Raw genomic sequence first — 27,500 nt, 5'->3', positions numbered from 1 at the left:
TGTATCTGTATATATATATATATATATATATATGTATATTTATATATATATATATATATATATATTATGTGTGTGTATATATAATCTTATATATAATATATCTATCTCTATATATATATGTATATATATATATATATATATATATATATATTTATATATATTTATATATATATATATATATCTATGTGTGTGTTATCTATATATATACTTTGTTCATCTTTATATCTCTCTATATCTATATATCATATTTATATCTACTCTCTCTATATGTCTGTATATATCTATATCTATATAATATCTCTATGTATATATTCTATATCTAGATATCTATCTAATGATTAGAGATATGTAGGTATCTGATCTATAATATCTATCTATATCTATATATCTCTATATCTATCTCTATATATAGGTATTTCATATCTATATCTCTATATCTATATATCTATATATCATATATCTATACTCTATCCATCTATATCTCTCTATCTATATCTCTATATATCTCTAAATACTACATACATACATACATACATACATACATATATACATACATACACACACACATCTATATGATATTATATATATATATTATACTATATATATATATATATATATATACATATAACACACTATATATATAAGATATATATATATAATATACATATAATACACACCTATATTATATATATATATCTATATTCATATACACACATATATTATATATATATATATGTGTATATGTAATATATGTATATATATATATGTATATGTATATATATATATATCTATCTGTGTGTATATATAGGTGTATCTATATGTATATATATAATATATATATGTGTGTATAGATATGTGTATGTATATGTATATATATATTTATATATATATGATGTATATATAATATATCTATGTTGTGTAATATATATACTGTATATATATATATAATGTAATGTATGTGTGTGTATATATCTATATATAGAGATAGATATATGTGTATATATATATATATATATATTATATAATATCTAGATCTATATATATATCATATATCTCTTAGATAGATATATATATATCTATTATATATATATATATAGATATCTATCTACTGTCAGATATTTATATATCTAGTATAATGTCTATATCTATCTCTCTAATATGTATCTATATATAGATATCTATATATATATATATATATGTATTATATATATGTCTATCTATATATATAGATATCTATATATTATATATATATGTATAGATATAGAGATTTATATATATCTCTTATATATATATATATTTATATATTCTAGATACACTATATGTCTATATATCTACATCTATATATATTATAGATATCTCTATATATCTATAAGATATAGATTTCTCTATATATGAATCTATCTATATATAGACTAGATCTCTATTTATATGTCTATATCTATATACTATATATATATATATATAATAGATATATCCTTGTCTATATATATATGTCATATATATTTATATATATATCTATATCTCTATATATATCTATATATATCTCTATCTCTATATATTCTCTATATCTCTATATATATCTATATCTTTTATATATGTATCTCTATGTCTCTCACTATCTATATATATATATATCTATGAGCTCTCATATATTTATCTCTAGAGGGATATCTATGTGTCTATATATCTATCTCTAATTATACTTCTATATATCTCTATATGTCTCTATATCTCTATATTCTCTGTCTCTATATAATCTCTATATATCTATCTTCTCTCTATATTGTCTAGATATATATATATATATATCTATCTCTCTATATCTATCTAGATCTATTATATAGATCTCTCTACATCTATCTCACTCTCTATCTATCTCTCTCTCTTATATCAGATAGAGCCCTCTATAGATAGAGTCTCTATACGATCTCTCCTCTATATTCCTCTCTCTATCTCTATATCTCTATCTACTATATCCTACTCTCTCTCTCCTATATATCTATACCTATATATATATCCCATATATATACATATATATATATATATATATATATATATATATATATATATATATCATATATCTATATATATATATATGTATATATATATATATATATATATATATATATCTCTCTATTATCTATATATCTATATATGTATATTCTATATATATATATACATATATCTCACTCTCTACATATATATAGTATATCTATATATCTATATCTATCTCTCTCTATATATATATATATATCTCTATTCTCTGTCTATCTATATATATATATATATATGTATATATCTATATATATATATCTATATCTGTATATCTATATATATCTATATATATATATATATATATCTCTGTCTATGTGTATATATATATATATCTCTATATATGTATATATATCTCTATATCTATATATATCTGTATATCTCTATCTATGTATCTATCTATTTGTATCTATATATTGCTATATATCATCTATATATATATATTATGTATATCTATATTCTATATCTTTATATATATATATATGTATATTATTTCTATATATCTATATATATCTGTATATATATATCTATATGTATATTCTATTCTATCTATATGTTATATATATATATATATATATATATATCTATTCTTCTCTCTGTATATATATATATCTATTCTCTCTATATTATCTATATATCATCTATATGTATATCCTGTATGTATATATATATATGTATATGTATGTGTATATATATATCTATGTATATATATATATATATATATATATATATATATATATATATAGTATATGTATATATTATATATATATATATGTTATGTATATATATATCTGTATATATTATATATATATATATATATCTATATATTGTATATATTCTATGTATGTATGTATATTCTATATGTATATATATATATATATATATATATATATATCTATATATCTATATATGTATTCTATATATGTCTCTATCTATTTCTCTATTCTATATATTTATATATATCTTATATATATATCTATATCTCTATATATATATCTATATATATCTCTATATTATCTATCTCTATATATATCATGTATCTATATATGTTTCTATCCGATATCTATCCTCTATATCTATTTATATCCTATCTATCTATCTATATCTATGTTTCTATATATCTCTCTATATATTTATATCTTTCTGTATGGTATGTATATATTTATAGTATATGTTATGTATGTATATATGTATGTATGTATGTATATATGTATGTAGTCTGTATATATATATGTATGTATGTTATATATGTATGTATGTATGTATATATATAGTATATATGTATGTATGTTATGATATATATATGATATTATGATATATATATATATATATATATATAATATAATATATATAATATATATATATATATAATATATATCTTAATATATTCTATATATAAATATATATATATTATATATGTGTATGTATGTAGTGTGTGCGCTCATGTTATGAGCCTTATCCTCAGTTGTGACTATTATGCATCTTAATTACTTGACTCTGTTGTGCGGCTGCAGGACAAGACAAGCTTATGGATGCTTTGAAGCACGCCTCTAACATGCTGGGGGAGCTGAGGACCTCCATGCTTTCTCCAAAGAGCTACTATGAGCTCTGTATCCTTAACCTTTGTAATTTATGCCTATTGGAAATTGTACTAAGACTGATACATGGCTATGTAATGATACATTTGTTCTCACTTCACATACATTTTTGTAACGTTTGACTGCTAACTTTGGTGTTAAATCTTAGCTAAACATTGTTTGACTTATAACTAGTGCCGGCCTGAGTCTTAGAAAAACATCTGACAAAAATGTATAAGTTAAATATTTTTAGTCCACTTAAAGCCAGTTTAGATGAGATTAATGTGATTGTTGATCATGGAATGAGAACGATCAGATGTGTCCCACAAATAACTTTGGATAGCTGAATGTGTCACCATTAATCTTCCAACCCAACTCTTGTTGACCAATCTGAAGGCTGGCCCAGCTAAAGCCATCCAGGTGGCCTTAACTTGTTCAAGGCTATACAACTCTTTCCCTTCCTGTCTTCATAACCATTCAAACATACAGACTCAAAACCTCTGAGAGTGATCGCGGATCGGGAGTGAGCATTGCAGCCTGGTGGTGCCCACTGAGCCACTGAGATTTAAAAGGCTCCCGCAGGGGAATGTTCAGAGAAGCTCAACTTAATGCAATGTGAGTAAAAACCAGACAAGATCCAATGGCACTCTTTTTAATGCCTAAAGAAACAGAAGCACAGAGTTGTAGTAAAGTGGGGATCGCTTCCAGCCTAGGTATAGGTCCGCATTGATGATCAGTCTTGCCAGCTCTGGTGCCATTGTTGTATTCAAACAGTTTTAACGGTGTATATGGCGTAAAAAAAAAAAAAAAAATCATGGGTGATCCATGGTAGCTTTGAACTGGTCCCTAACAGTCTTATCAGATATGGCTATCTCTGATGAACTCCACTACCTAGAAGTTTATCTGACTGATGAGTTTGCCAAAGGACGCAAGGTGGCAGATCTCTATGAGCTGGTCCAGTACGCAGGCAACATCATCCCCAGACTGTGAGTATGACCTTCATCAAACATGAAGTAGTTTCAGAAAGTATTCACACCCTTATTTTAAATTGAAAATGTTTTGTTCTTCCACCAATCTACACAAAATACATTTGAATAAATTGTTGTAAATCATTATAAAACAGTGTTTCCCCCACCCCTGCCTTGGGGGGTGGCCCACCCACCCAACAGGACCCCCAGCCCCACCTTAAAAGAATGCAACACAATATTTCATTTATGTGCACTTGTTTCATGTCAGCTCAGTGTGAAGATGGATAGACAGTTGGATAGACGGTTTGGTGCGGAGTTAGCAGTGATGCAGGCGTCGTACCAGAGCCTTGTGGGGCAGAGGGAGCTGAGCCCGAAAACAAAGCTTGCGATGTACTAGTCCGTCTACGTTCTGACCCTCATTTATGTTCATGAGCTTTGGCTAGCGACCAAAAGAATAAGCTTGCGGATACAAAATAAGTTTCCTTCGTAGGGTGGCTGGAGTAGAGCCGCTGCACCTTCGTGTTGAAAGTGGACAGCTGAGGTGGTACGAACGTCTGATCGGGATGCACCTCCCGTTTGCCCTTATTTTTAGATTATATTATACGCTTTTGAGATTATATAAGGAGGAGCTAAATAAAATGGCTAATATTCTTGGCATTAAATCCATCACAAGTACTCCTGTTCTCCTCCCTCTGCGGCTCATGTGATCAGATTCACTGCCTTCCATGTACCGCTGGTTTGGGAGGTGAGGCTGACGAGACAAGAGCCAAAGTCTAGCCACATTTTTAGATATGTGGCTAGAGATGCAATCACATCTGCTGCCTCTCATAGATACTGTAGACGTTTATTCTTTTTAAAAATATTAGCAAATATGAATGTTATCAGACCAAGCCTCTTTGCTTTGCTCCTCTCTCCACAGCTATCTGCTAATCACAGTGGGTGTGGTGTACGTTCGATCCTTCCCCCAGTCTCGTAAGGACATTCTGAAGGACCTGGTCGAGATGTGTCGTGGTGTCCAGCACCCACTCAGGGGCCTCTTCCTCAGAAATTACCTGCTGCAGTGCACCCGCAACATACTGCCAGATGATGGAGAGCAGCCAGAGTAAGCAAGTCGAGCTTTTTCTCTTTGTGTCACTCATCCATTGCACTCTCCTATAGCATGCTTTCCTGAGATACTACCATTGGAATTCACTCTGCGATTTCTGACCTTCCCCCTGTCACGTTACCTTTTGAGTATCGACCGGTTCTGTCAAATACCAACTGTAGACACCTTTTATGCCTTTACCAACAAGTTCACAGGAATGGGATGACAGGAAATCAGGAAAGAGATAGGGTTTCACAATCTTAATTATGATACATCAGAAGTCTATGACAATCAGTGTAGTGGAAAGTTTGAATATTTTCCCCCAAAAATTATTTACAATTAGAATTCTGAAAAAAACGGAACACAGAAGCAGCCTGAGTGTGGGGAGAAGGGCTGGAGCGCAGGAAATCTGTGCAGGCAACAATATACCCGAGTGCAGGCAACAATATACCCGAGTGCAGGCAACAATATACCCGAGTGCAGGCAACAATATACCCGAGTGCAGGCAACAATATACCCGAGTGCAGGCAACAACATACCCGAGTGCAAGCATGCAGTTGGAAGAGAGGCAGAGCAAATCCAAGCACAAGCAGGGGCTTGTCATGGGGAGTAGGAGTCATGCTCTCAAATTAAAAAAGATGGGAAATTAAATTAGTCTTTGAATGTTTTGACATGTTCTAAACCTGTAGCTTTTTCTCCACAGGGGAACAGAGGATATGACCGGTGATATCAATGACTCCATCGACTTTGTCCTTCTGAACTTTGCCGAGATGAACAAGTTATGGGTTCGAATGCAGCATCAGGGACACAGCCGAGACCGAGAGAAGAGAGAAAAGGAACGACAAGAACTCAGGATTCTGGTGGGCACCAACCTTGTTCGCCTCAGCCAGCTGGAGGGTGTCAACGTGGACAAGTACAAGCAGGTGTGTCTGTTGTTTCTAATGATTAATTTTGAGATTAGATCCTTACAGTGGCAATATTTGTCTACAGTGGTGACACTTTGGTTTGCACTCAATGGTTTAGTGAAAACTAGATTATAATTTCAGTTAATAGGGAATAATTGGGTTTATATCTTATTCTAACCAATATCAGAATCAATGTTAGGAGAAGGCCTAAAGTTAGTTTAGTATGAGGTTTGGTTTTAGAGGTAAGATTATGTCACATTTGGCATATGCTTGGTTTCTAGGCTGGCTGATGCCGTCATCTGTACAGTGAGTTACATTTAGCACTGAGGTCGTTGTGGTTGTTTCCCGTCTGAACAGCATTCTGTGAGTCTTGCACAGCAAAGTCCTCAATCTGTTCTATTTTACGATTCTCTGCTGGTGCACAGTATAACCAGTCGCCAGGCTCTCTGTCCCAACACTTATTTGCGAGAGTAAATAAAACTTTATATCAGATTCGTCTGGTTATTTTAAATTGCTTGTTCCGAAACGGTTGTGTAGGCCTACCTGATGTAACGGAAAAAGTGGTTCAAGTCATTTAATTAATAAAAAAGGAGTGCAGAATACTGTAGACAAACCTTCAAAAGGACGTTTCGTCTTCATCATGTCAGAATTCAAAGGACACAAACTGTACAATCATTTAGCTATTTAGGCAACTTGCCATCTGTGTGAATGTGATTTCCTCTGTTTGTTTCTCTCCACAGATTGTTCTCTCTGGAGTGCTGGAGCAGGTTGTGAACTGCAGAGACTCGTTGGCTCAGGAGTATTTGATGGAGTGCATCATTCAGGTAGACACCTAAGATTTGAGGGTTTATTATTGTCACAATGAAATGTAGGTGCAGCCCCCTCAATGCTATACACACATGTATAAACAGATATTCCAAATATTTAAATTAGAGTAGGATGGGTGGATTCAATGTAATTCTCTGGTTCACTGATGAATTTCTGGAACTTCACTAAATGGTATGGGTTTTAATGTGTGTGTGAAAGTAGAATAGAGTACAGCTCCTGAACTAAAGTGTTCTTGTCTTTTAAGGTTTTCCCAGACGAGTTCCACCTTCAGACCCTCAACCCTTTCCTACGTTCCTGTGCTGAGCTCCATCAACATGTCAATGTCAAGAACATCATCATTGCCCTCATTGACAGGTACAGTTTGATTCACTGTAAATGAACTAAGATAATGGAAATAGAAACTCAGTTAATCCCATCATAAATCTTTCACTGGGATAGAATAACTGGATTTTCTCTGTGAAAAGGTAAATTACCTCTGTTGCAACACTATAAAATGGGACCAGGATCAACAGATAGTATAATAACGTGACTGTAATCTACAATCTAAAAATAATTTGAATTTAGTGTGAAGTCACTCTTTAAAGAAGAATGAACAAGACTTCCTCTGTGATCCCTGTTAGTGACCTCAACAGTGTGAATGCACTGAGATGTTCTGTTTTGTTTTTCAGGCTCGCTCTGTTTGCTCATCGAGAAGATGGCCCTGGCATTCCAACTGAGATCAAACTGTTTGACATCTTCTCTCAGCAAGTGGCCACCGTCATTCAAGTAGGATATATGAAGTTTACTCGCTCTATAACACACACACACACACACACACACACACTTCCAACAACAATTTTCATAATCAGAGAGATACATAATCAAAACAGGGACAACAACGTTAGCGAGCCAATTTTAAGGTGTCAGATATCCCTCTTGTGGTATAGGTCAAAAGAGAAAAAGCTCCAATAATTGGAAGAATCATCCAATCATTGGTCAGTATTTAACTTTCATTCAGGTCAACTGCTTACAGTAAGATAATTCAGGAAAACTTCCCTCCCAAGCTATATGACTTTAAGTTTCAAACAAATGTTGGAGCGACCCTGCTGACGTCTCATTCTATGATTCCTCCTCCTCCAGTCTCGCCAGGACATGCCCTCAGAGGACGTGGTCTCTCTCCAGGTCTCTCTCATCAACTTGGCCATGAAATGCTACCCTGACCGCGTTGACTACGTAGATAAGGTCCTGGAGAGCACTGTGGAGATATTCAACAAGCTCAACTTGGAACAGTAAGTCCTGTTACACTGAGGTTTCAGGAATACAATAATTGTCCAGGTAACTGAGTAAAAGAGGTGTTCACAGTAGAGAATGTAAACAGCAAAGGCAGGAGCGTTCAGAGAGGAGGGAGCAAGGATGTCAGTGTTGGACAGTGATTAGAAGCCTGGATACTGTCATACTCAAGTAGCATTGTTACTCCATGTTAATCTTTTTTATCACAGGCAGGATAGAAAAGGGATGATTAAATTCACTCTGCCTGGCTTGCTTTCACACTCGTGTATCACACTTTTACCCTTTCCCTTCTTTTCCCTTCCCTAGCATAGCGACCAGCAGCGCAGTGTCAAAGGAACTCACCCGACTGTTGAAGATCCCAGTGGACACCTACAACAACATCCTGACTGTGCTGCAGCTTAAGCACTTCCCTCCACTCTTCGAGTACTTCGACTACGAGTCGCGCAAGAGCACAAGTTGCTATGTGCTGAGCAACACCCTGGACTACAACACTACCATTCTGGCACAGGAACAGGTCAGATTCCTAACTACCACTTAGGCCCAAGGACATTCATTGTTGCTTTGTGACAGGATGGGCATTCATGAAAATTAGACAAGCAACACACCCATACACCACCCTGACCTCCGCACCCTTCACTGCCACTCAACATTGGCAGTGGATGTAGATTGCCGCTTCAGTAGTGTAGTGTCCGATTTCACCCCACAACACTCGATGCAGTGTCGTACCTGTCCTGCTTTAATTTTATTCCTCACAGTAACTATTTCCCTTCACTTTGTGATGTTGTGCGACAGACTAAGCACTAATAATTGTCCCTGAAAAGGAGAAGTCTGCTGAATCTTTGTTCAGCTTCCTTAACATCACCTTCACTATCCACCATCTCTACAGGAGAAAACACAAGCTGACCTACCACAGTTCTTGTGGTTCCCGGATGTGAAGCTGCATTTTTGAAGAAGCACACGTCAGCTCTGTGGTAGTGTTTGGTGTAACTGCTGCGAGTAGGATCCCTAAGTATGCTGTAACCCCTTAACGTACAGACATGAATCAAGCTTTACTCATGTATACTAGAGTAATGTATACTAGGAAACCTCTGTAGCACTGCTCAATACAAACCTGTCAGTCTGGTCTGTGATATTCATATTACAAGACCAATCTGAAGTTCCTTTGTTATCATTAAAGCATCTTAATATTCACGTTCCCGTTCATATTACACGGCAGCATTCAGGGATGCACGATAGTGGATTTTTTGCTCATTTTGGCTCATTGTTGATACCGATATAGTCTCTCCTGTAGTGTATTGAACATATTATTATGCCTACTGGCAGATGCAGACATAAAATACAATGCTTTTAAAAAATATACACATTCACTGGACAAAATGGGAAAACTTGGGTTACATTTAAAACATGGCATGTTTATTTTTCATATTGAAAGGAAATATTTATCTATATGTTCATTGTTATTTAACAAAAGGAAGGCCTCGTTTAATTCAGTTGAGTTACTGAAGTGTGGCCGTCTCTTCCTACTGTCCCTTACTCACTCTGACCCATCAGCCAAGAGCAGGAAGGACATTTGTAGAAAAGTACATGAAATCCTCCCACCCTGGTTTCTCTAGGTGGACTCCATCTTGACCTTGGTATCCACACTGATCCAGGACCAGCCAGACCAGCCAGCTGATGACCCTGACCCGGAGGACTTTGCTGAGGAGCAGAGCCTTGTGGGTCGTTTCATCCATCTGCTCCACTCTGAAGATCCTGATCAACAGTATCTCGTGGGTCCTTTCCTCAACATTAAAGGAGCATGCCAGTGAATTAATAGATATATACATACTAATCTGTTCCTGCTCTGTTACTGCTGACTATTTTAGATCTGAATCTGAAACTCTACAGCATGCTTTGGGTCCAAAACATGTTTTCCGATGTTTCTATAGCTGCCTTTGTGATTGATGGGCCCCGATGTCTGTGCTGTTGTTCATTAAAGCTAACACTCTACTTTGTGGTCAGATTCTGAACACAGCCCGGAAACACTTTGGTGCGGGTGGAAATCTAAGGATCCGATACACACTCCCTCCTCTGGTGTTCGCTGCCTACCAGCTGGCCTTCAGATACAAAGAAAACTCCTCATCGGTGTGCAATCAATCTTTTTCACCACATCTCACATGCTGAATTTCTGGTTTTGTCCATCCTATTTAATGATTCCAAATGTGTCTCCCATCAGGATGACAAGTGGGAAAAGAAATGTCAGAAGATCTTTTCCTTCGCCCACCAGACCATCAGTGCTCTTATCAAGGCCGAGCTTGCTGAGCTGCCTCTTCGACTCTTCCTGCAGGGAGCGCTGGCTGCAGGCGAGATTGGCTTTGAGAACCACGAGACTGTAGCTTATGAGTTCATGTCACAGGTACAATGTTTAATCAAACTCTTCCACTGTGTGTACACGTGCTACGTAGTGAAAGCATCTGACCCTGTGAACCAAAGCACAGGAGGGAAAGTGACCCGGAGTAAGAATGTGATGTTTAGGCTGTATAGTTTCTGCTGGCCTCCATAGATTCATGTGCAAAGGTCTATGATTGGGGGGAAAGCTACAGGTGGTGTTGCTCTCCCTTCAGAACCACATTATATATACAGTAGATGAGAAACTAAAGAACACTAAAAGTGCCACATATTTAACTGAAAATGTATGTAAACAGAAATATCAGTATCTTGGAAAAAATGTGTTGGCTACAGTCTTTAGTGGGGAGGACACTGGATTTAAGGCAGCGACAGTCAGTTGAGATTTAGTTACAGTATATCTCAAAAGTGAGTACACCCTTTAGATTTTTGCAAATATTCTGTTATATCCTTTCAGGGGATAACATTATCCTACTGAAACTTTGATATAACTTAAAGTAGTCAGTGTGCTGCTTGAATAACAGTATAGATTTATTGTCCTTTGAAAATTACTCAGTACACAGCTGTTAATGTCTAAACAGCTGGCAACAAAAGTGAGTACACCCCATAGTGAACATGTCTAAATTGTGCCCAAAGTGTCAATATTTTGTGTGACCACCATTGTTATCTAGCACTGCTTTAACCCTCCTGGGCATGGAATTCACCAGAGCTGCACAGGTTGCTTCTGGAATCTTCTTCCACTCCTCCACGACGACATCACGGAGCGCACGGATGTTGGACACCTTGCACTCCTCCACCTTCCTCTTGAGGATGCCCCACATGTGCTCAATTGGGTTTAGGTCTGGAGACATACTTGGCCAGTCCATCACCTTAACCTTCAGCTTCTTCAGCAAGGCCGTTGTCATCTTGGAGGTGTGTTTAGGGTCATTATCATGTTGGAAAACTGCCCTACGGCCCAGTTTCCGAAGAGAGGGGATCATGCTCTGCTGCAGGATGTCACAGTATATATTGGAATTCATGTGTCCCTCAATGAAATGCAGCTCCCCAGTGCCGGCAGCACTCATGCAGCCCCAGACCATGATGCTGCCACCACCATGCTTGACTGTAGGCAAAACACATTTGTCTTGGTACTCCTCACCAGGGTGCCGCCACACACGCCGGACACCATCTGACCCAAACAGGTTTATTTTGGTCTCATCAGACCACAGGACATGGTTCCAGTAACTCATGTTCTTGGATTCATTGTCTTCAGCAAACTGTTTGCGGGCTTTCTTATGCATCGGTTTCAGAAGGGGCTTCTGTCTGGGGCGACGGCCATACAAACCGATTTGATGCAGTGTGCGGCGTATGGTCTGGGCACTGACATCCCACTTCTGCAACCTCTGCAGCAATGCTGGAAGCACTCGCACACGTCTATTTTTGGAAACCAACCTCTGGATATGACGCTGAGCACGTGGACTCAACTTCTTTGGTCGACCCTGGCGAGGCCTGTTCCGAGTGGAACCTGTCCTGGAAAACCGCTGTATGATCTTAGCCACTGTGCTGCAACTCATTTTCATGGTGTTGGCAATCTTCTTATAGCCAAGGCCATCTTTGTGAAGCGCAATAATCCTTTTTTTCAGCCGCTCAGAGAGTTCCTTGCCATGAGGTGCCATGTTGTCCAGCATTCAGAGAGAATTGTGCCCAAAACACCACATTTAACAGCCCTGCTTATCATTTACACCTGAATCCTTGTAACACTAACGAGTCACATGACACCAGGGCGGGAAAACAACATCATTGGGCACAATTAGGACATGTTCACTATGGGGTGTACTCACTTTTGTTGCCAGCTGTTTAGACATTAACAGCTGTGTACTGAGTAATTTTCAAAGGACAATAAATCTATACTGTTATTCAAGCAGCACACTGACTACTTTAAGTTATATCAAAGTTTCAGTAGGATAATGTTATCCCCTGAAAGGATATAACAGAATATTTGCAAAAATCTAAAGGGTGTACTCACTTTTGAGATATACTGTACATGAAAAAGAAAGAAAAAAGATGAATGGGAATTGTGCATTTGCTAACACTTAAACTTAGGCCTTGGATGTAAACATTCCGTGGGAGTTTGTGATGTTGGTTCATAGAAAAGTAGCACTGAGCAACTTGAGTGCAGTAATATTGAAAACTAGGCGACCAACCCAAGACCGAAAACTATTCAAAACATTCCGAGGCAATCGTGGTGATTTACTGATGTTTTTTTCCCCCTTTGAATCTCAAATATTGAAAACAAGCAAACCCTGTCCTAGCCCTCTTCTTCTCACATGCTTTGCTTTTCTTCTAACACCCCCCCCCCCCCCCCCCCCCCCCACCAGGCCTTCTCTCTGTACGAGGATGAGATCAGTGACTCTAAAGCCCAGTTGGCAGCCATCACACTGATCATTGGAACCTTTGAGCGAATGCGATGTTTCAGCGAGGAAAACCACGAGCCGCTGAGGACTCAGTGTGCGCTGGCTGCCTCCAAGCTGCTGAAGAAGCCCGACCAGTGCCGAGCCGTCAGTATCTGCGCACATCTCTTCTGGTCAGGTCACAGCACTGACAAAAATGGTGAAGAGGTGTGTAGGTATCATTTTTTTTTTTTCTCATTCCATTTCAAACTAATTTTAAATCTGGAACTAAATGTGATTAGCAGTAAACTCACTGAGTAAAGGCTTGTTAATTTCATGGCATCCACAGCAAGTGGAGCTCACCATCATGATGACCTGCAGCTTTCCACAGTCAAGGAGGAAACACAGTTGTTCTAAAATACACGTACATGTAACCATGACATGGTCAACATGTTAAACCCTGAGGCTACCAGGGGGCTTCAGAAAAGTATTATTAGAAGTATTAGTACAGGAGTCTTTTTAGTTTAGATTTTCCAACAATGATCTTTTAGTAGTAAATATAATACTCGCCCTGTAAGTTTGCTAGATCATCATAAATGTTTCTACAGCTGTCCTTGCTAAGTACTGATACTGTTACATTCTTAGATCCGCGATGGTAAGCGGGTGATGGAGTGTCTAAAGAAAGCCCTGAAGATTGCCAACCAGTGTATGGACCCATCGCTGCAAGTCCAGCTTTTCATTGAAATCCTCAACAGATACGTCTGCTTCTATGAGAGGGAAAACGATGCGGTAGGACAACACACGTCTACATGTTTAAGACAGTTAGCATGCTCTTAAGTTCCCAGGTTACTGTTGTCTCTCTGCAGGTACCTGACTTCTGAAATTTAGACAGAGATTTTTTGAACTGCCTTTGTTGGCACATTGCTACACGTCTGTGCGTTACTGCCACCAACTATCCATCAGCAGAATAGTCCTTGTGCACGATACCAGCAAAGTGAGCGACTTGTTAAAAGCATTGCTCTGTAGCACAATGTTTAGACTCCTTGAATATGTGCATTTATACAGTGAACCGTTCACTAATGTTACCTTTCAGTTGTGTTATTTTGATGGCTTTTAATGAGTATGGTCACACTTTTCAACCTTCAAAACGTGTAGACTGCTGCTTCCATATGATGTGAAACAGTCAGCTCTTAACTCATATGCTGTCCCTGCTCCTCCGCCCATACAGGTGACTGTCCAGGTGTTAAACCAGCTTATTCAGAAGATCAGGGAAGATCTTCCCAACCTGGAGGCCAGTGAGGAAACGGAGCAGATCAACAAACACTTCCACAACACACTGGAGCATCTTCGCCTGCAGAGAGAATCCCCCGAGTCCGAGGGTCCCGCCTATGAGGGCCTGGTCCTTTAAAACTAGATGTGTCACTATATTATAAATATAAAATGGCACACACTCACAAGAACACATACAATCTCAACCTGTAGGTTGGGAATAAAAATAAATGTCAAGAGGAGCTAAAAGAACTCATTCCTTTTTATTATTTTTTTCTGCATAATTTCCTCTTCACTGTTTCTCACTACAGGAAGTGTTTTCTGCAGCAGGCTGGAGATGTTACATTTTAAGAAGCGTGTGCCATCAACACTGCACTTAGCTTTAATGTGCACTTGTGGCAAGTTTAAGGCACCGTTCCTTTATAAATTCCTGCTTGACTATTTTGTCTTTAACCTTTATCATTTTATTGTCAATAGTAGACTTACTAGCTGTTCTAGGTGTTTCCCCTGAGTCATCAACCCCTCACTTGTTCACATCTTCCCATATTGTGAAGTGGGTGTATTACAGCTACAGAATGGAGTAGAGCTTTTACAGCTGTGTTGCATACAAGCTAGTTTCCAACTCTGAATAATCAATAACTCTGCTGCTCTTTAGGATGGCTTTTAGGCAAGTTTGAAACCTGTTGGGACTAACCAAACTTAAGACCAGCCGAAGGGAAACATACGCAAACTTTGGCCCCACAGGAATGGCACAAACAATGTTGAATGTTTTAGAACAGACCATCTGTTCATCTCGACAGTCAATTCAGTTAAATATTGTGTGGAATTGTGCATGATCCTCAATCCTTCTGCCATCCCAGCTGGGCTGCAAAGAAATTACAAATAACCTCACAGATCTAGTCATTTGCAGGTGGGATCCTATCTTCATACTAAAGCAGTGCTTTTTTTAATAACATCAGATGTGTCTCCCTATCTCTCTGGACTCCATATTTCATGTACTTGTTTATTTCTGGACTTCTCACCAATGGATTGACAGGTTCAGAACTGCAGCATGTGTTTGCATGCTTTAGTGTGCTTGTACTAGAAGGCCTGGTTTTCAGTTCACTCTATGGACCCCACCAACTACAATGTCTGACTTTTCCATAATTTTGTTGATCAATGAAATCCTGTTGCTCAGTCTTTTCAGATGAATCTGTGTGGGGGTGCAGGGGTTTCTCAAGTCTGTCTGCTAGTTGACAAGTTGCCTACTGAGTAGCTAATGATGAACATGTGTGCTGCAGTATCAGACAGTCTGCTGATTTCTCTTTCTTAGCTATTATTGTTGATTCTTCTCCCCCCTTTTTAAACCTGTATGTAAACCCACTAGTAAATCAGATAAAGAAAAAAAGCAGATTAAATAGCAATTGTCATTGGCTGAAATAAAATTAAAATTAACAATACATATTTGCATTTTGTTAATTTTACATACGCATATGATTATAATATCCAAGCTGATATTGAGCGAAAGGCAGGCGACAACCGGTCGCAGGAAAAGGTTGCCCGTCAATCACAAGGCTAACACATCGGGGCAATTTAGAGTAGTCAAAATAACATGCATGTCTGGACTGTGGGAGGAAGCTGGAGCACCTGGACACATCCCACGCAGGCAGAACATGCAAACCCCATACAGAAAGACCCCAGCAGGTGTTGTGCTAAATTACATATGCCTGTGAGAATGACAACAGCTAAAGCCCTGAGGCCTATGACATGCCGCTTCTATTACCGGTCAGGCTGCTGTCGACTTTGGAGCAGAGGCAGGTGATGGTCTAGCAAGAGCCAAATTCAGTGGTGAAGAAGCCGAACACGACTTTGGCAATGCAGGAGCTGAGAAGGACTTCACATGGCAGCAGCACGAGACGACTTCAGCAGTGCAGGAGCCTGAGACGACTTCAGCGGTGCAGTTCCCACCTGAACACATTTCACCAATGACGCTCATTATAATCAACTATGTTAGAATGTTGAAATGCTTTCAGAAAACATGAGATGAAGAGTTGGAAATCCACACATACAATAACTCATATAATACGTTAAAATACATTACATAATTATTTACTACAAAAGTGTTGCATACACCAAGCTGCAGTGGACACAAGTACTGTATTTGAAATCATTCCAGTCCATCCAAGCAAATAGTGAGTACTAGTCTTGTCCTCTGTGTTTCCCTCTTGTGATTATCAACTGAAGGCTGTAGATAATATTGTGAAGCCCCTTTGTACCGTTTTTCCCATGGAGCATGAATGCAACACACCAGCAGAAGGACTCTCCCTGCGCATGCTCGCAGATTTAGCATTGTTAGTATACTGTAATGTCTGTGTGCTTGTAAAAGGTGCGTTATCCTCGAGCCACTTCGCTGTGTTTCTTACATGCACGTGTTTACTGTACTTGGAGAAAATCAGTTGCCATCAATGTATCGCAGAGAGAAGTTGTAGCTATTGTACAGCTGGAGGAAACGGACTATGTCGGCAAATAAAACAAAGAAAGTCAAAATGGCTACTAAATCTTGTCCTGAATGCGACCAACAGGTGAGAAAAAAAATACATTTTCCATTTGTGAACGTTGTTTCTGATTGCGTATGTAATTGTGTTGATAACATGGCATCACACAGAAGGCCAGGGCAGAGATGGGCTGCAGAGGCAAGCAGCCCCTGCACACGTTGTGTAAGCGACGGTATCCTACTGAAAAGCTGAAACAACTCAGCTCTTGGTTTTTTGTGACGCGAAGAAAGCCTTCAAGTTCTCTGAAAGGTTGATCTAATGACACATTAATACACATAGTGTTTATGCAGTTAGCGTTTTGAGAAATTTGTATTCAACACATTACATTTGAGTAGATGTCATGTTTTGTTTTGTTATTGTAACGTTAGTTGTCTACCCAAGAATATTGGTTCTTACGTTACCCGGTAGGGACGTAAGCTGGGGAACTAGTTTAAAAGTTAAATATCACTGAGACACGTGGTGTTTCGGGTGTTTGTGTCCCGAATTGTGATGCACATTTCACCATACTATAGGCCATTGGATTACTTTACAGCATGTTCATTTGCCGATAAGAGATTTGGATGGAATTTAGCATGATCATTGCATACTGTAGTATGTCAGGGCTGTCCTTATTTTGTGGCCGTGGACATTTTTAGCCAAAGGTGAATTACAGCAACACATCTACAGCTAATATTCTCCTGATGATTCAAAAATAGCATACTAGTAACTATTCCACAATGTCATCATTCAACATTTGATCGGGTTCGCCATTCAAGGTTCAATGTGTAGTTCCGAGCCAGCTGCTCCAAAGAAATAGGGCGCAGTATCTCACCTCTAAACTTGCTCCAAACAATTTAAATTAATTAATCATCAAAACCATGAGTTATTAAAAAACAACTATAGCATGTTATCTTATGCTTATATTTTACTTGTAGTAGTTTGGCATATTTATTGTATTCTAGAGTATTCTTTATATTGTGTATTGTATTCTACAGCTAGATATCTCTCTTAAAGATTTCCCTCGGGATCAATAAAGTATCAATATATATTGGTCATACACTATCGTAATTTTTGTGTCCCTGGTAGAAATAAGAAAAGCAAAAACACATTTCCTATTTTTTATTTTTGTCACACTCACTTAACACCAAAATAAACATTAAATCATAGACCAGTCATTATTTGTATTACATAAAAAAGTGGCCTTTTATGTGTATTCTGTTTATCACTTGTCCCTGTGCCTGATTTTGGATATTCAAACCTTTTGAATTTAATATTGACCTAATATTAATTGTATGTACAAATGATACATAAATGGCCATTTTAATTAAATGTATCATGTGTTGTAAGATATATTAGTATTTCATGTCTTTTTTTATAAAAAGTGTGAATTTGGTGAGTTTTTTAAAAAGTTTTTAAACTTGGTGATCACAGCCATAGTCATGTGACAGGAGAGCGCATGGCTGCAGCACAAAGACACAAGGTAAATAACACAAGGACAATAAAACTGAACATTGTTTAAAAATGTTTTTGTGACCTGTCATTTCCAACACATGCAGTAATTTCTGTCACACAATGTCATCCCCATCACAACACACATTCAAACTAAAAATGCATACAAATTGACATAATCACATTACCTCATAATTACATCACCCATATGTATCTCTCTTGTAGTGTTGCTATACTCGTGTTTTTGTTGCCTCCTTCACGCCGAGTACTGGGAGGGGAGCGGGTGCTCCAGTTGCTCGGATTCGGCCGTCAAAAATCCCCGCACTGGGAGTCACAGCGGGTTGATGGAGCGCTGGGTCTAACCTGTGTAATGCAGGGGTCTTCAACGTTTTTCAGGCCAAGAACACCCAAACTGGTGTAGTGTGGAGCAGGAACCCCCTGCTTCAAAGGAAGGGGGGGTGGTGCGCTGTCCGAGTTCTGTGCGAGGGGGGGTGCTGTCGGAGTTATGTGCGACGGGGGGTGGGGAGGATGTGAATGTGCAACAAAAAAATACATATATATTTTCTAAAACATTTTTTGCTTTATCTACAAACAATTTTGCGGACAAGGTTGCGGATCCCCTGTTGAAGACCTATGGTGTAATGCAGGCCTATTCAACTAGAGGCCCGTGGGCCGAATACGGCCCTTCTGAACTTTGTTCTGGCCCGCAAGAGGTTGCCTGCAAACCGGGCTGGCATGTATAGCATAAATAAAACCAAGGCCTTGTAACCATAGCTTTCCTACTTTTTAGTTTAGGCTGGTTGCTTTCTGCAATGAATTATGGTGATACAATTAAAGTGAAGAAAAGGGATGCACGTGACTCGTTCATTTCATGTAACTATTAACACTACTGTAAATAAGAATTGTTTGTAGTGATTGATTGACAAAGTATTGTGTGGCCCACAAACCCCCAGTGATATTCCTATTCGGCCCACTTGCTAATGAAGTTGAATAGCCCTGGTGTAATGGATCATGGATGTGATGTTGACCCCCCTGAGTCTGTCAGCTGTTCTTCTTCTCTCTGTACTGAGGCAGACTGCAGCTACAGTGACTCACTATCATCTCGAGAGGAACAAGTGATATTACAGACTGGACGGGCGGGGGCTAGTCAGTTAGCATGCTAACTACAGGAGGTATCTCTGCAACGCAATGCATAGACATTGTAGCAACTATTACCAATTTAAAAAAGAGGTTAAAGTAGGCTCTTTACTGTGGCACGTAAAAAAAAAGATCCATGCTGATGTCCATATGCAGTGTAATGTTTAATTAAAGAACAGATTAACAAGCAATAAATGTAACTAAAGCAGGACCTGACCGTCAACAGAACATATCGGAGCCTAGCTCACCCTCACCCTCTTTGTCACAAGGTAACCACGCCCTAATGCATAAGCTGCTTTATCGTCCTATTTTACTCTAAATGGGACCCTAATTTGCTAAATGAACATCATGCTGTATTGAAGAAGTAGAAACTAGCAATTGAGACCATAAACTCATGAGGAAAATGCTTACTGAGGTAATAAAGAAGTACAGTCATTTTATTCTATACAATCAGACTTTGGATATTATCCATCCATCCATCGTCTACCGCTTATCCGGGATCGGGTCGCGGGGGCAGCAGCTCCAGTAAGGAACCCCAATCTTCCCTTCTCCGGGCCACATCCTCCAGCTCCGACTGGGGGATCCTGGGGCGTTCCCAGGCCAGAGAGGAGATATAATCTCTCCACCGAGTCCTGGGTCTTCCCCGGGGTCTCCTCCGGGCTGGACGTGCCTGGAACACCTCCCTAGGGAGGCACCCAGGTGGCATCCTTACTAGATGCCCGAACCACCTCAACTGGCTCCTTTCAACGTAAAGGAGCAGCAGCTCTACTCCGAGTCTCTCACGGATGGCTGAGCTTCTCACCCTATCTCTAAGGGAGACGCCAGCCACCCATTTTGGCCGCTTGTACCTTGTGATCTCGTTCTTTCGGTCATGACCCAGCCTTCATGACCATAGGTGAGGGTAGGAACGAAGATCGACCGGTATATTGAGAGCTTTGCCTTCTGGCTCAGCTCTCTTTTCGTTACAACGGTGCGGTAAAGTGACTGTAATACCGCCCCTGCTGCTCCGATTCTCCGGCCAATCTCTCGCTCCATCGTCCCCTCACTCGTGAACAAGACCCCAAGGTACTTGAACTCCTTCACTTGGGGTAATGGCTCATTCCCTACCCGGAGTAGGCAATCCACCGGTTTCCTGCTGAGAGCCATGGCCTCAGATTTAGAGGTGCTGATCCTCATCCCAACCGCTGCACACTCTGCTGCGAACCGATCCAGTGACTGTTGAAGGTCACAGACCGATGATGCCATAAGGACCACATCATCTGCAACGAGCAGCGTTGAGATCCTCAGGTCACCGAACTGCAACCCCTCTCCTCCACGACTACGCCTCGATATCCTATCCATGAAAGTCACGAACAGGATTGATGATAAAGCGCAGTCCTGGCGGAGGCCAACATTCACTGGAAACGAGTCCAACTTACTGCCGAGTATCCGGACACAACTCTCGCTTTGGGCGTACAGGGATTGGATGGCCCTCAAAAGTGATCCCCTCACCCCATACTCCCGCAGCACCTCCCACAGTATCACCCGGGGGACCCGGTCATACGCCTTCTCCAGATCCACAAAACACATGTAGACCGGATGGGCGTACTCCCAGGCTCCCTCCAGGATCCTTGCAAGAGTAAAGAGTTGGTCTGTTGTTCCACGACCAGGACGGAATCCGCATTGTTCCTCTTCAATCAGAGGTTCGACTACCGGCCGAACCCTCCTTTCCAGTACCTTGGAGTAGACTTTACCAGGGAGGCTGAGAAGTGTGATACCCCTGTAGTTGGCACACACTCTCTGGTCCCCCTTTTTAAATAGGGGAACCACCACCCCGATCTGCCAACCCCTAGGCACGGTCCCAGACTTCCACGCATAGTTGACGAGGCGTGTCAACCAAGACAGCCCCTCAACACCCAAAGCCTTCAGCATTTCTGGACGGATCTCATCAACCCCTGCGGCTTTGTCACTGTGGAGTTGTTTGACTACCTCAGTGACTTCCATCAGGGAAATTGACGATGATCCCCCATCAGCTTCCAGCTCTGCCTCTACCATAGAGGACGTGTTAGTCGGATTCAGGAGTTCCTCAAAGTGCTCCTTCCACCGGCCGATAACCTTCTCAGTTGAAGTCAGCAGGGTCCCACCCTTGCTGTACACAGCTTGGATGGTTCCTCGCTTCCCCCTCCTGAGGTGCCAGATGGTTTTGCAGAAGCACCTTGGTGCCGAAGGAAAGTCCTTCTCCATAGCTTCTCCGAACTTCTCCCACACCCGCTGCTTTGCCTCTGACACGGCAGAAGCTGCCGCCCTTCTAGTCCTTCGATACCCTGCAACTGTTTCCGGAGTCCTCCCGGATAACATAACTCGGAAGGACTCCTTCAGTCGGACGGCTTCCCTGACCACCGGGGTCCACCACGGTGTTTGAGGGTTACTGCCCCTTGAGGCACCTAAGACCTTGAGACCACAGCTCATCACCGCAGCTTCAGCAATAGAGGGTTTGAACATCGCCCACTCAGGTTCAATGCCCCCAACCTCCATAGGGATGGCTGAAAAGCTCCGTTCAGGGCTCCATTCAGGGTCTCCAAGAAGGCTGAATACTCAGAACTGCGGTTTGGGGCATAGGCACAAACAACAGTCAGTTTTCCCCCCCCATAACCCGAAGGCGTAGGGAGGCGACTCTCTCGTCCACCGGGGTAAACTCCAACGTAGCGGCGCTCAGCCGGGGGTTAGTGAGTATCCCCACCCCGGCCCGACGCCTCACACCTTGGGCAACTCCGTAGAAGAATGGAGTCCAACCCCTATCCAGGAGTACGGTTCCAGAGCCAAAACTGTGCGTGGAGGTAAGCCCCACCAGATCCAACTGGTAGCGATCCACCTCCCGCACTAGTTCCGGCTCCTTCCCCCACAGATAGGTGACGTTCCACATCCCCAGAGCCTGCCTCTGCTGCCTGGGTCTGGTCCGTCGAGGTCCCTGACCATCACTGCCACCCGTGTGACAGCGCACCCGACCCCAGCGGTTTTTCCCATGAGTGGTGGGTCCACAGGATGGATGGATAGGAGGCACCACGTAGCTTCTTCGGGCTGTGCCCGACCAGGCTTAGTGGTAAACCCGGCCACCAGGCGCTCGCTGTCGGGCCCTCCCTCTGGGCCTGGCTCCAGACGGGGGCCCCAGGCTTCCTCCGGGCAGGGTCTCTCCTTTCCTTTCCCTTTCTTTCATTAAGTCGTTTTTGAACCATTCTTAGCCTGGCCCCTCGCCTGAGACCAATTTGCCTTGGGAGACCCTACCAGGAGCACTAGGCTCCAGACAACACAGCTCTCAGGTTCATAGGGACACACAAACCTCTCCACCACGATAAGGTGATGGTTCCCAGAGAGACTTTGGATATTAGAAAGATGCAAACTTAATGCACTTCCACATTAACTTCACATTTCAGAGCCAGAGGTTGCCACTTCTGTTGGCTGCAAATTGGTACACAGAGGGACCATTGCTGGAAATGTAACACTGATCACATCGCTTGCCAGACAGAACATTATCAGGCTGGTTATGCAAAACGCCAGACTGTGTTTAATGCTGATCTTTTGTTTAACTTAAATGAACCATTTACTATATGCATAGCGATACATAGTGACAACAGCATGGATAAGGTAAGGGCAATGTGCAGCAACTAAACACCAGATTAATGTCGGGGGGGACACACCATTACTTTTTTGCCAAATAAAGTGTACAGTACTTCCTGCAATGGCAGCCTGACATTTGAATGTTTGAATGAGTGTTTTTCTTAAATTATGTGTGCTGTATTTATATTACTTCGAGTATTCATAATGTCAGCTGTACTTCTTCTCTCTGTACTGAGGCAGACTGCAGCTACACTGACTCACTATCACCTCCAGAGGAACAAGTGGTATTACAGACTGGACGGAACACAGCTAGCTGTTAGCATACTAACTGCAGTAGATATCTCTGCAACACAACACAGAGACGTGTTTGACATAACGTCATCACTGTTACCTCTTCACATTCTGCTGATAATCATATCTTCATTGTTTTAATGTTTTAAGTTTAAATTCTAGCATATTTTACACATTGAACCTTCATGCTCCAAGAGGCAGAATCATTTTATATTTGCTGATTCTATGAGCTGTTCTGTTGTGCCATCCTTTGGTCAAAGGCCCTATTTCCACGGGACTAGTATTAGCAGGGACCCTCCATGTCTCTGTTTTGTCTCAAATTTACTGAGGATGCATCACTTCTGCTTATATTAAAAATAACTATAATATTTATATTTAATATTATAAATATTCCAAAGACCTGTTGCTCCGGTGCCGGTGTGAATAGATCTCCATGCTGTGTAGCGAGATGAGCCTCCTGATTTTGCACCCAAAATGCTGTCAAAACATTCATTTATAATTATATTATATAATATTAATATATTCACGAGAAAGAAGCAGCAAAAGGGCACGGAGAAAACAAAAACCTTCCAAAAACAAAAATACGACCCCAAATCACTGAGAAGGACTCATTATCACTATATATACCCCTGTGTTTGGCAAAATGTGAGGTCATTTGCGTTGGAATTTTGACTTATAGATAGACGAGATATGGGCAGATACACACAGGATTAAGATCACAGAAAACCTAAAAACTATTACAAGTTACTAGAGGTCCCAGGTAATATTAGGCCCCTGTGAATAGGGCTAAAGCTAACATTTTCACTGCCCCTTCCCCAAGGGGCAAAGCCTTCACAGTCCTCACATCTTCTGTATGTTTCCTGTTTGATTCTCTCTAGATTCCTGTTGCGTGCAAGTCCTGCCCGTGTGGTTATGTGTTTATTAGCAGAAAACTCCTAAATGCCAAATTAAATGAGCGCTCTTCTCCGGCCATAGCAGGTAAGGTTCAGCTTGCATAAAGCTAATGAATTAGCTTCTTCTTTTCTATGATAATTTATAAATTATGGTTATTCTAAATATGTGTTAAGCAAAGTAGTATTCATTAGATTACATCTTTCAGTGTTGTTATCTATATTGTAAAGTATTTGCCTGTCTAAGCATGCTAAACAAGACGGCCCGGTGGGTTGCTGACATTGTCGCAGACCCCTGCTGCTGTGAGCAGTCCGCCGGGTTGATCAGGGGGCAGGGGGTCACATCCTTCACTGCAGGGAGAGAGTGCAGCAGCGAGGTCTAGGCAAGAGCTGCTTTAAGGCTCATGTCCGGAGCCGCCAGCCACCTTCACCCCGGGCCTTTCCAAGCGTACCGCCACGTAGGAATAGCGTCCGTTGTAAAAATATTTTCGGTTCATTATAAAACTGTTGGGGACTACATTTAACCAAGTTAATGTGGTAGGAATCATCACTGAAAATTACGGCAATTCATTATTGAAAAAAATTAACAAGTCAGCCAGATCCGATTAGAATAACAGATTCAGGTACAGGTACAGGTACAGCCCAGTAGTGAACATGTTTTTAAGGAGCTTGCTGCTCTGCTCTAAAGCAGCCGTCTGGGTCTTGGGGAAGAGTTGTTTTTATTTTTCTCCAGTCTGGTGTTTGTTAGCAATTATTTTCTGTTTGTTTTAAGGTGGATTTAATATTTGACTTCCAACTGTCACTCTACAATAGCTAATGCGTAGAGTTTTGACTGCACATGGTCATACTAGCCTTCAATTGAAATAATGACTAATGGGGAGTAGATCTAAGCTTTTTGAGCTGTATTAAACCATGAGGAAATTCAAACGGCTTAATTCAGAACAGATCCCTCTCGTCTCCTGACAGGCAGGGTGCAGGGCAGCCCTTCCTCTGTTCTGATGTATACTAGACACATGACCTGATACATTCTGCAATGCTTTTCAGCTGTTTCAGCTGGAAATAAAAAACATTTTTGAAATGAACAAATCAGGGTTGTTGGCCTGGAAACAGCCTAACCCACAAATTAGAGTGATGTGTTTTTATTATCCATATTTTCTGCTTCAGACAAGCTGGATTTTAAGCGAAGGAGGACAGAGCGCATTCGCAGAGAAAGGATAGACTCTTCTTTAACCAATGACATGGAGAACAGGAGAAGATCCCGGGCCAACAGCCAATCAGATCCCATCCGGAGGGGACGGGGCAGACCAAAAACTGTGGGGCTGAAGAAACAAGACGAGGACAAAGGTAAAAGAAGTTTGTTATTACAGTTTTCGTGTGAGGTGTATCCTTAACTGAATGGAACAGATAACAATACACTCGGAGTTTGTTCTACTGGGAATAATTGTCATCTGTCCGATGATTATTATTTGAAGTGTTTAGGGTCCTGTTGGAGTATTGCAGGGGGAGGTTTTCACACAGGATGCTTTACTTTATTTACACCAGCACATCATTCAGGTGTACCCAAACAATTATATTGTATTATATTATATACCGGTACTGTACATTATACATTATATAAAATAATAGGTATAGGTGTAACGGACACCACTATATTTTTCTTGACCAAATGAATTGGGTATGTTTTAAGGTTGTGATGTCGCTGGAGGAGGAGTACAGGGCGGGGTTTCAAGCATACACGTGCCTTTTTTCTAAATGTCAGGCGCACCTGTATAGATGACTTTTGACAGCTAAATCTAGTGCCATCAACTTTTTGTATGTGTAGCTTTGCCTGCACATCGGACTTGAGCAGTGTGTAAACCATCTCGATGTGTCTCTGTGTTGTCACAGTGGTCCAGTCCTTGGTTACAGTTTCTATGTTATCGTTAGCGATCTGAACGTTCTCACTCATCGGATCTGATCTCACTTTAAAGTGCTTTATTTTTACTCTAGTGTAAGCTGGTTCTCTGTTCGGGAATCACACATCCAGCCGAGGAAAAGTCTCTTCTACTGGCTGCGCTTAATGACGGTGTCCAGGATGGCCAGACTGTGCTGAATGAGGCTTCAAATGTCTGTCGACTTTGTGTTATTGTGGTTATATAAATGTAATTTATGGTGTTGTTGGATTGCTGCTAGAGCCTCCCGTTTACACAGGTGCTTATTGGTGGGCAGCAAGCCGGAGAGCAAACTGTTGTTTGACCGCAGTGGAAATGTTGTTTCTAAAAAGGCCAAACGCCAACAAATATGGAATGAAACTGAAAATTTGGTTGGATCATTTTTTGGGGGAAATTATTACATTTATCTTTCTTCAATATCTTGACGTGAGACATATACAGAAACGTGCAGACAGAGGGAGGGTGGATTATTTCACACAATGTTACTGTACGTTATTGATAATAGTTTGTATGACAACATTATGAATCTTCATTTCTGATTTCTTAAGAAAAAAAACATATTTTTGTTCTTACCCGCATTTAGTTCTTTTTACCCCGTGCCCCCACCTGTGAATTTCTGTAATTGTATTCTTTACCAGTTCCACAATGCTTTTTGGTTCGCCGACCTGCAGGACTACAGCAGGACTCTGCTGTAACTGAGAAGAGTTTGGAGTTTAAACAAACGTGTTACATTGTAGCTGTTAGTCTAGACTTCCTGTCAGCTGTCGGTGGTTTGGTACCTGACTTCACTTGACGCCCTCTGTGACTTTGGATACCCCAGATCAGCGGTTTTCAGTCTGACACTGTGTGGGCCGCCTCAGACGCAATCTAAATATATATCATGTATATGTATGTATGTGTATATATATATATATATATATATATATATATATATATATATATATATATATATATATATATATATATAATTTTAATGGCATGACCATATT

The 27,500-nt window shown here is 40.2% G+C and overlaps 2 protein-coding genes across 2 annotated transcripts in view; both read left to right on the top strand.

Annotated features, from left to right (window-relative positions):
- Window positions 1-16,145, top strand: part of vps35 (VPS35 retromer complex component) — a 20,842-nt gene extending 4,697 nt beyond the window's left edge. The window contains exons 3-18 of the mRNA XM_029462677.1: window positions 343-352; window positions 3,567-3,662; window positions 4,492-4,615; window positions 5,517-5,699; window positions 6,385-6,604; window positions 7,327-7,410; window positions 7,659-7,768; window positions 8,083-8,179; window positions 8,534-8,682; window positions 8,990-9,197; window positions 10,297-10,452; window positions 10,685-10,807; window positions 10,899-11,078; window positions 13,426-13,665; window positions 14,083-14,226; window positions 14,666-16,145. Of these exons, the coding sequence (XP_029318537.1) occupies window positions 343-352; window positions 3,567-3,662; window positions 4,492-4,615; window positions 5,517-5,699; window positions 6,385-6,604; window positions 7,327-7,410; window positions 7,659-7,768; window positions 8,083-8,179; window positions 8,534-8,682; window positions 8,990-9,197; window positions 10,297-10,452; window positions 10,685-10,807; window positions 10,899-11,078; window positions 13,426-13,665; window positions 14,083-14,226; window positions 14,666-14,845 (2,304 nt within the window). The 3' untranslated portion in view covers window positions 14,846-16,145. The remainder of the gene's footprint in view (window positions 1-342; window positions 353-3,566; window positions 3,663-4,491; window positions 4,616-5,516; window positions 5,700-6,384; window positions 6,605-7,326; window positions 7,411-7,658; window positions 7,769-8,082; window positions 8,180-8,533; window positions 8,683-8,989; window positions 9,198-10,296; window positions 10,453-10,684; window positions 10,808-10,898; window positions 11,079-13,425; window positions 13,666-14,082; window positions 14,227-14,665) is intronic.
- Window positions 16,146-16,705: 560 nt separating this feature from the next.
- The window catches only part of c3h16orf87 (chromosome 3 C16orf87 homolog), an 11,812-nt gene continuing 1,017 nt past the window's right edge, over window positions 16,706-27,500 (top strand). Inside the window, exons 1-3 of the mRNA XM_029457246.1 lie at window positions 16,706-17,267; window positions 24,569-24,668; window positions 25,745-25,924. Coding sequence (XP_029313106.1) covers window positions 17,202-17,267; window positions 24,569-24,668; window positions 25,745-25,924 — 346 coding nt within the window. The 5' untranslated portion in view covers window positions 16,706-17,201. The remainder of the gene's footprint in view (window positions 17,268-24,568; window positions 24,669-25,744; window positions 25,925-27,500) is intronic.

This window comes from Cottoperca gobio, chromosome 3, assembly GCF_900634415.1.
Source record: "Cottoperca gobio chromosome 3, fCotGob3.1, whole genome shotgun sequence".
NCBI lineage: Eukaryota > Metazoa > Chordata > Actinopteri > Perciformes > Bovichtidae > Cottoperca > Cottoperca gobio.
The sequence above is the reverse complement of the archived record's forward strand: the minus strand, read 5'-3'. Positions and strand labels throughout refer to the sequence as shown.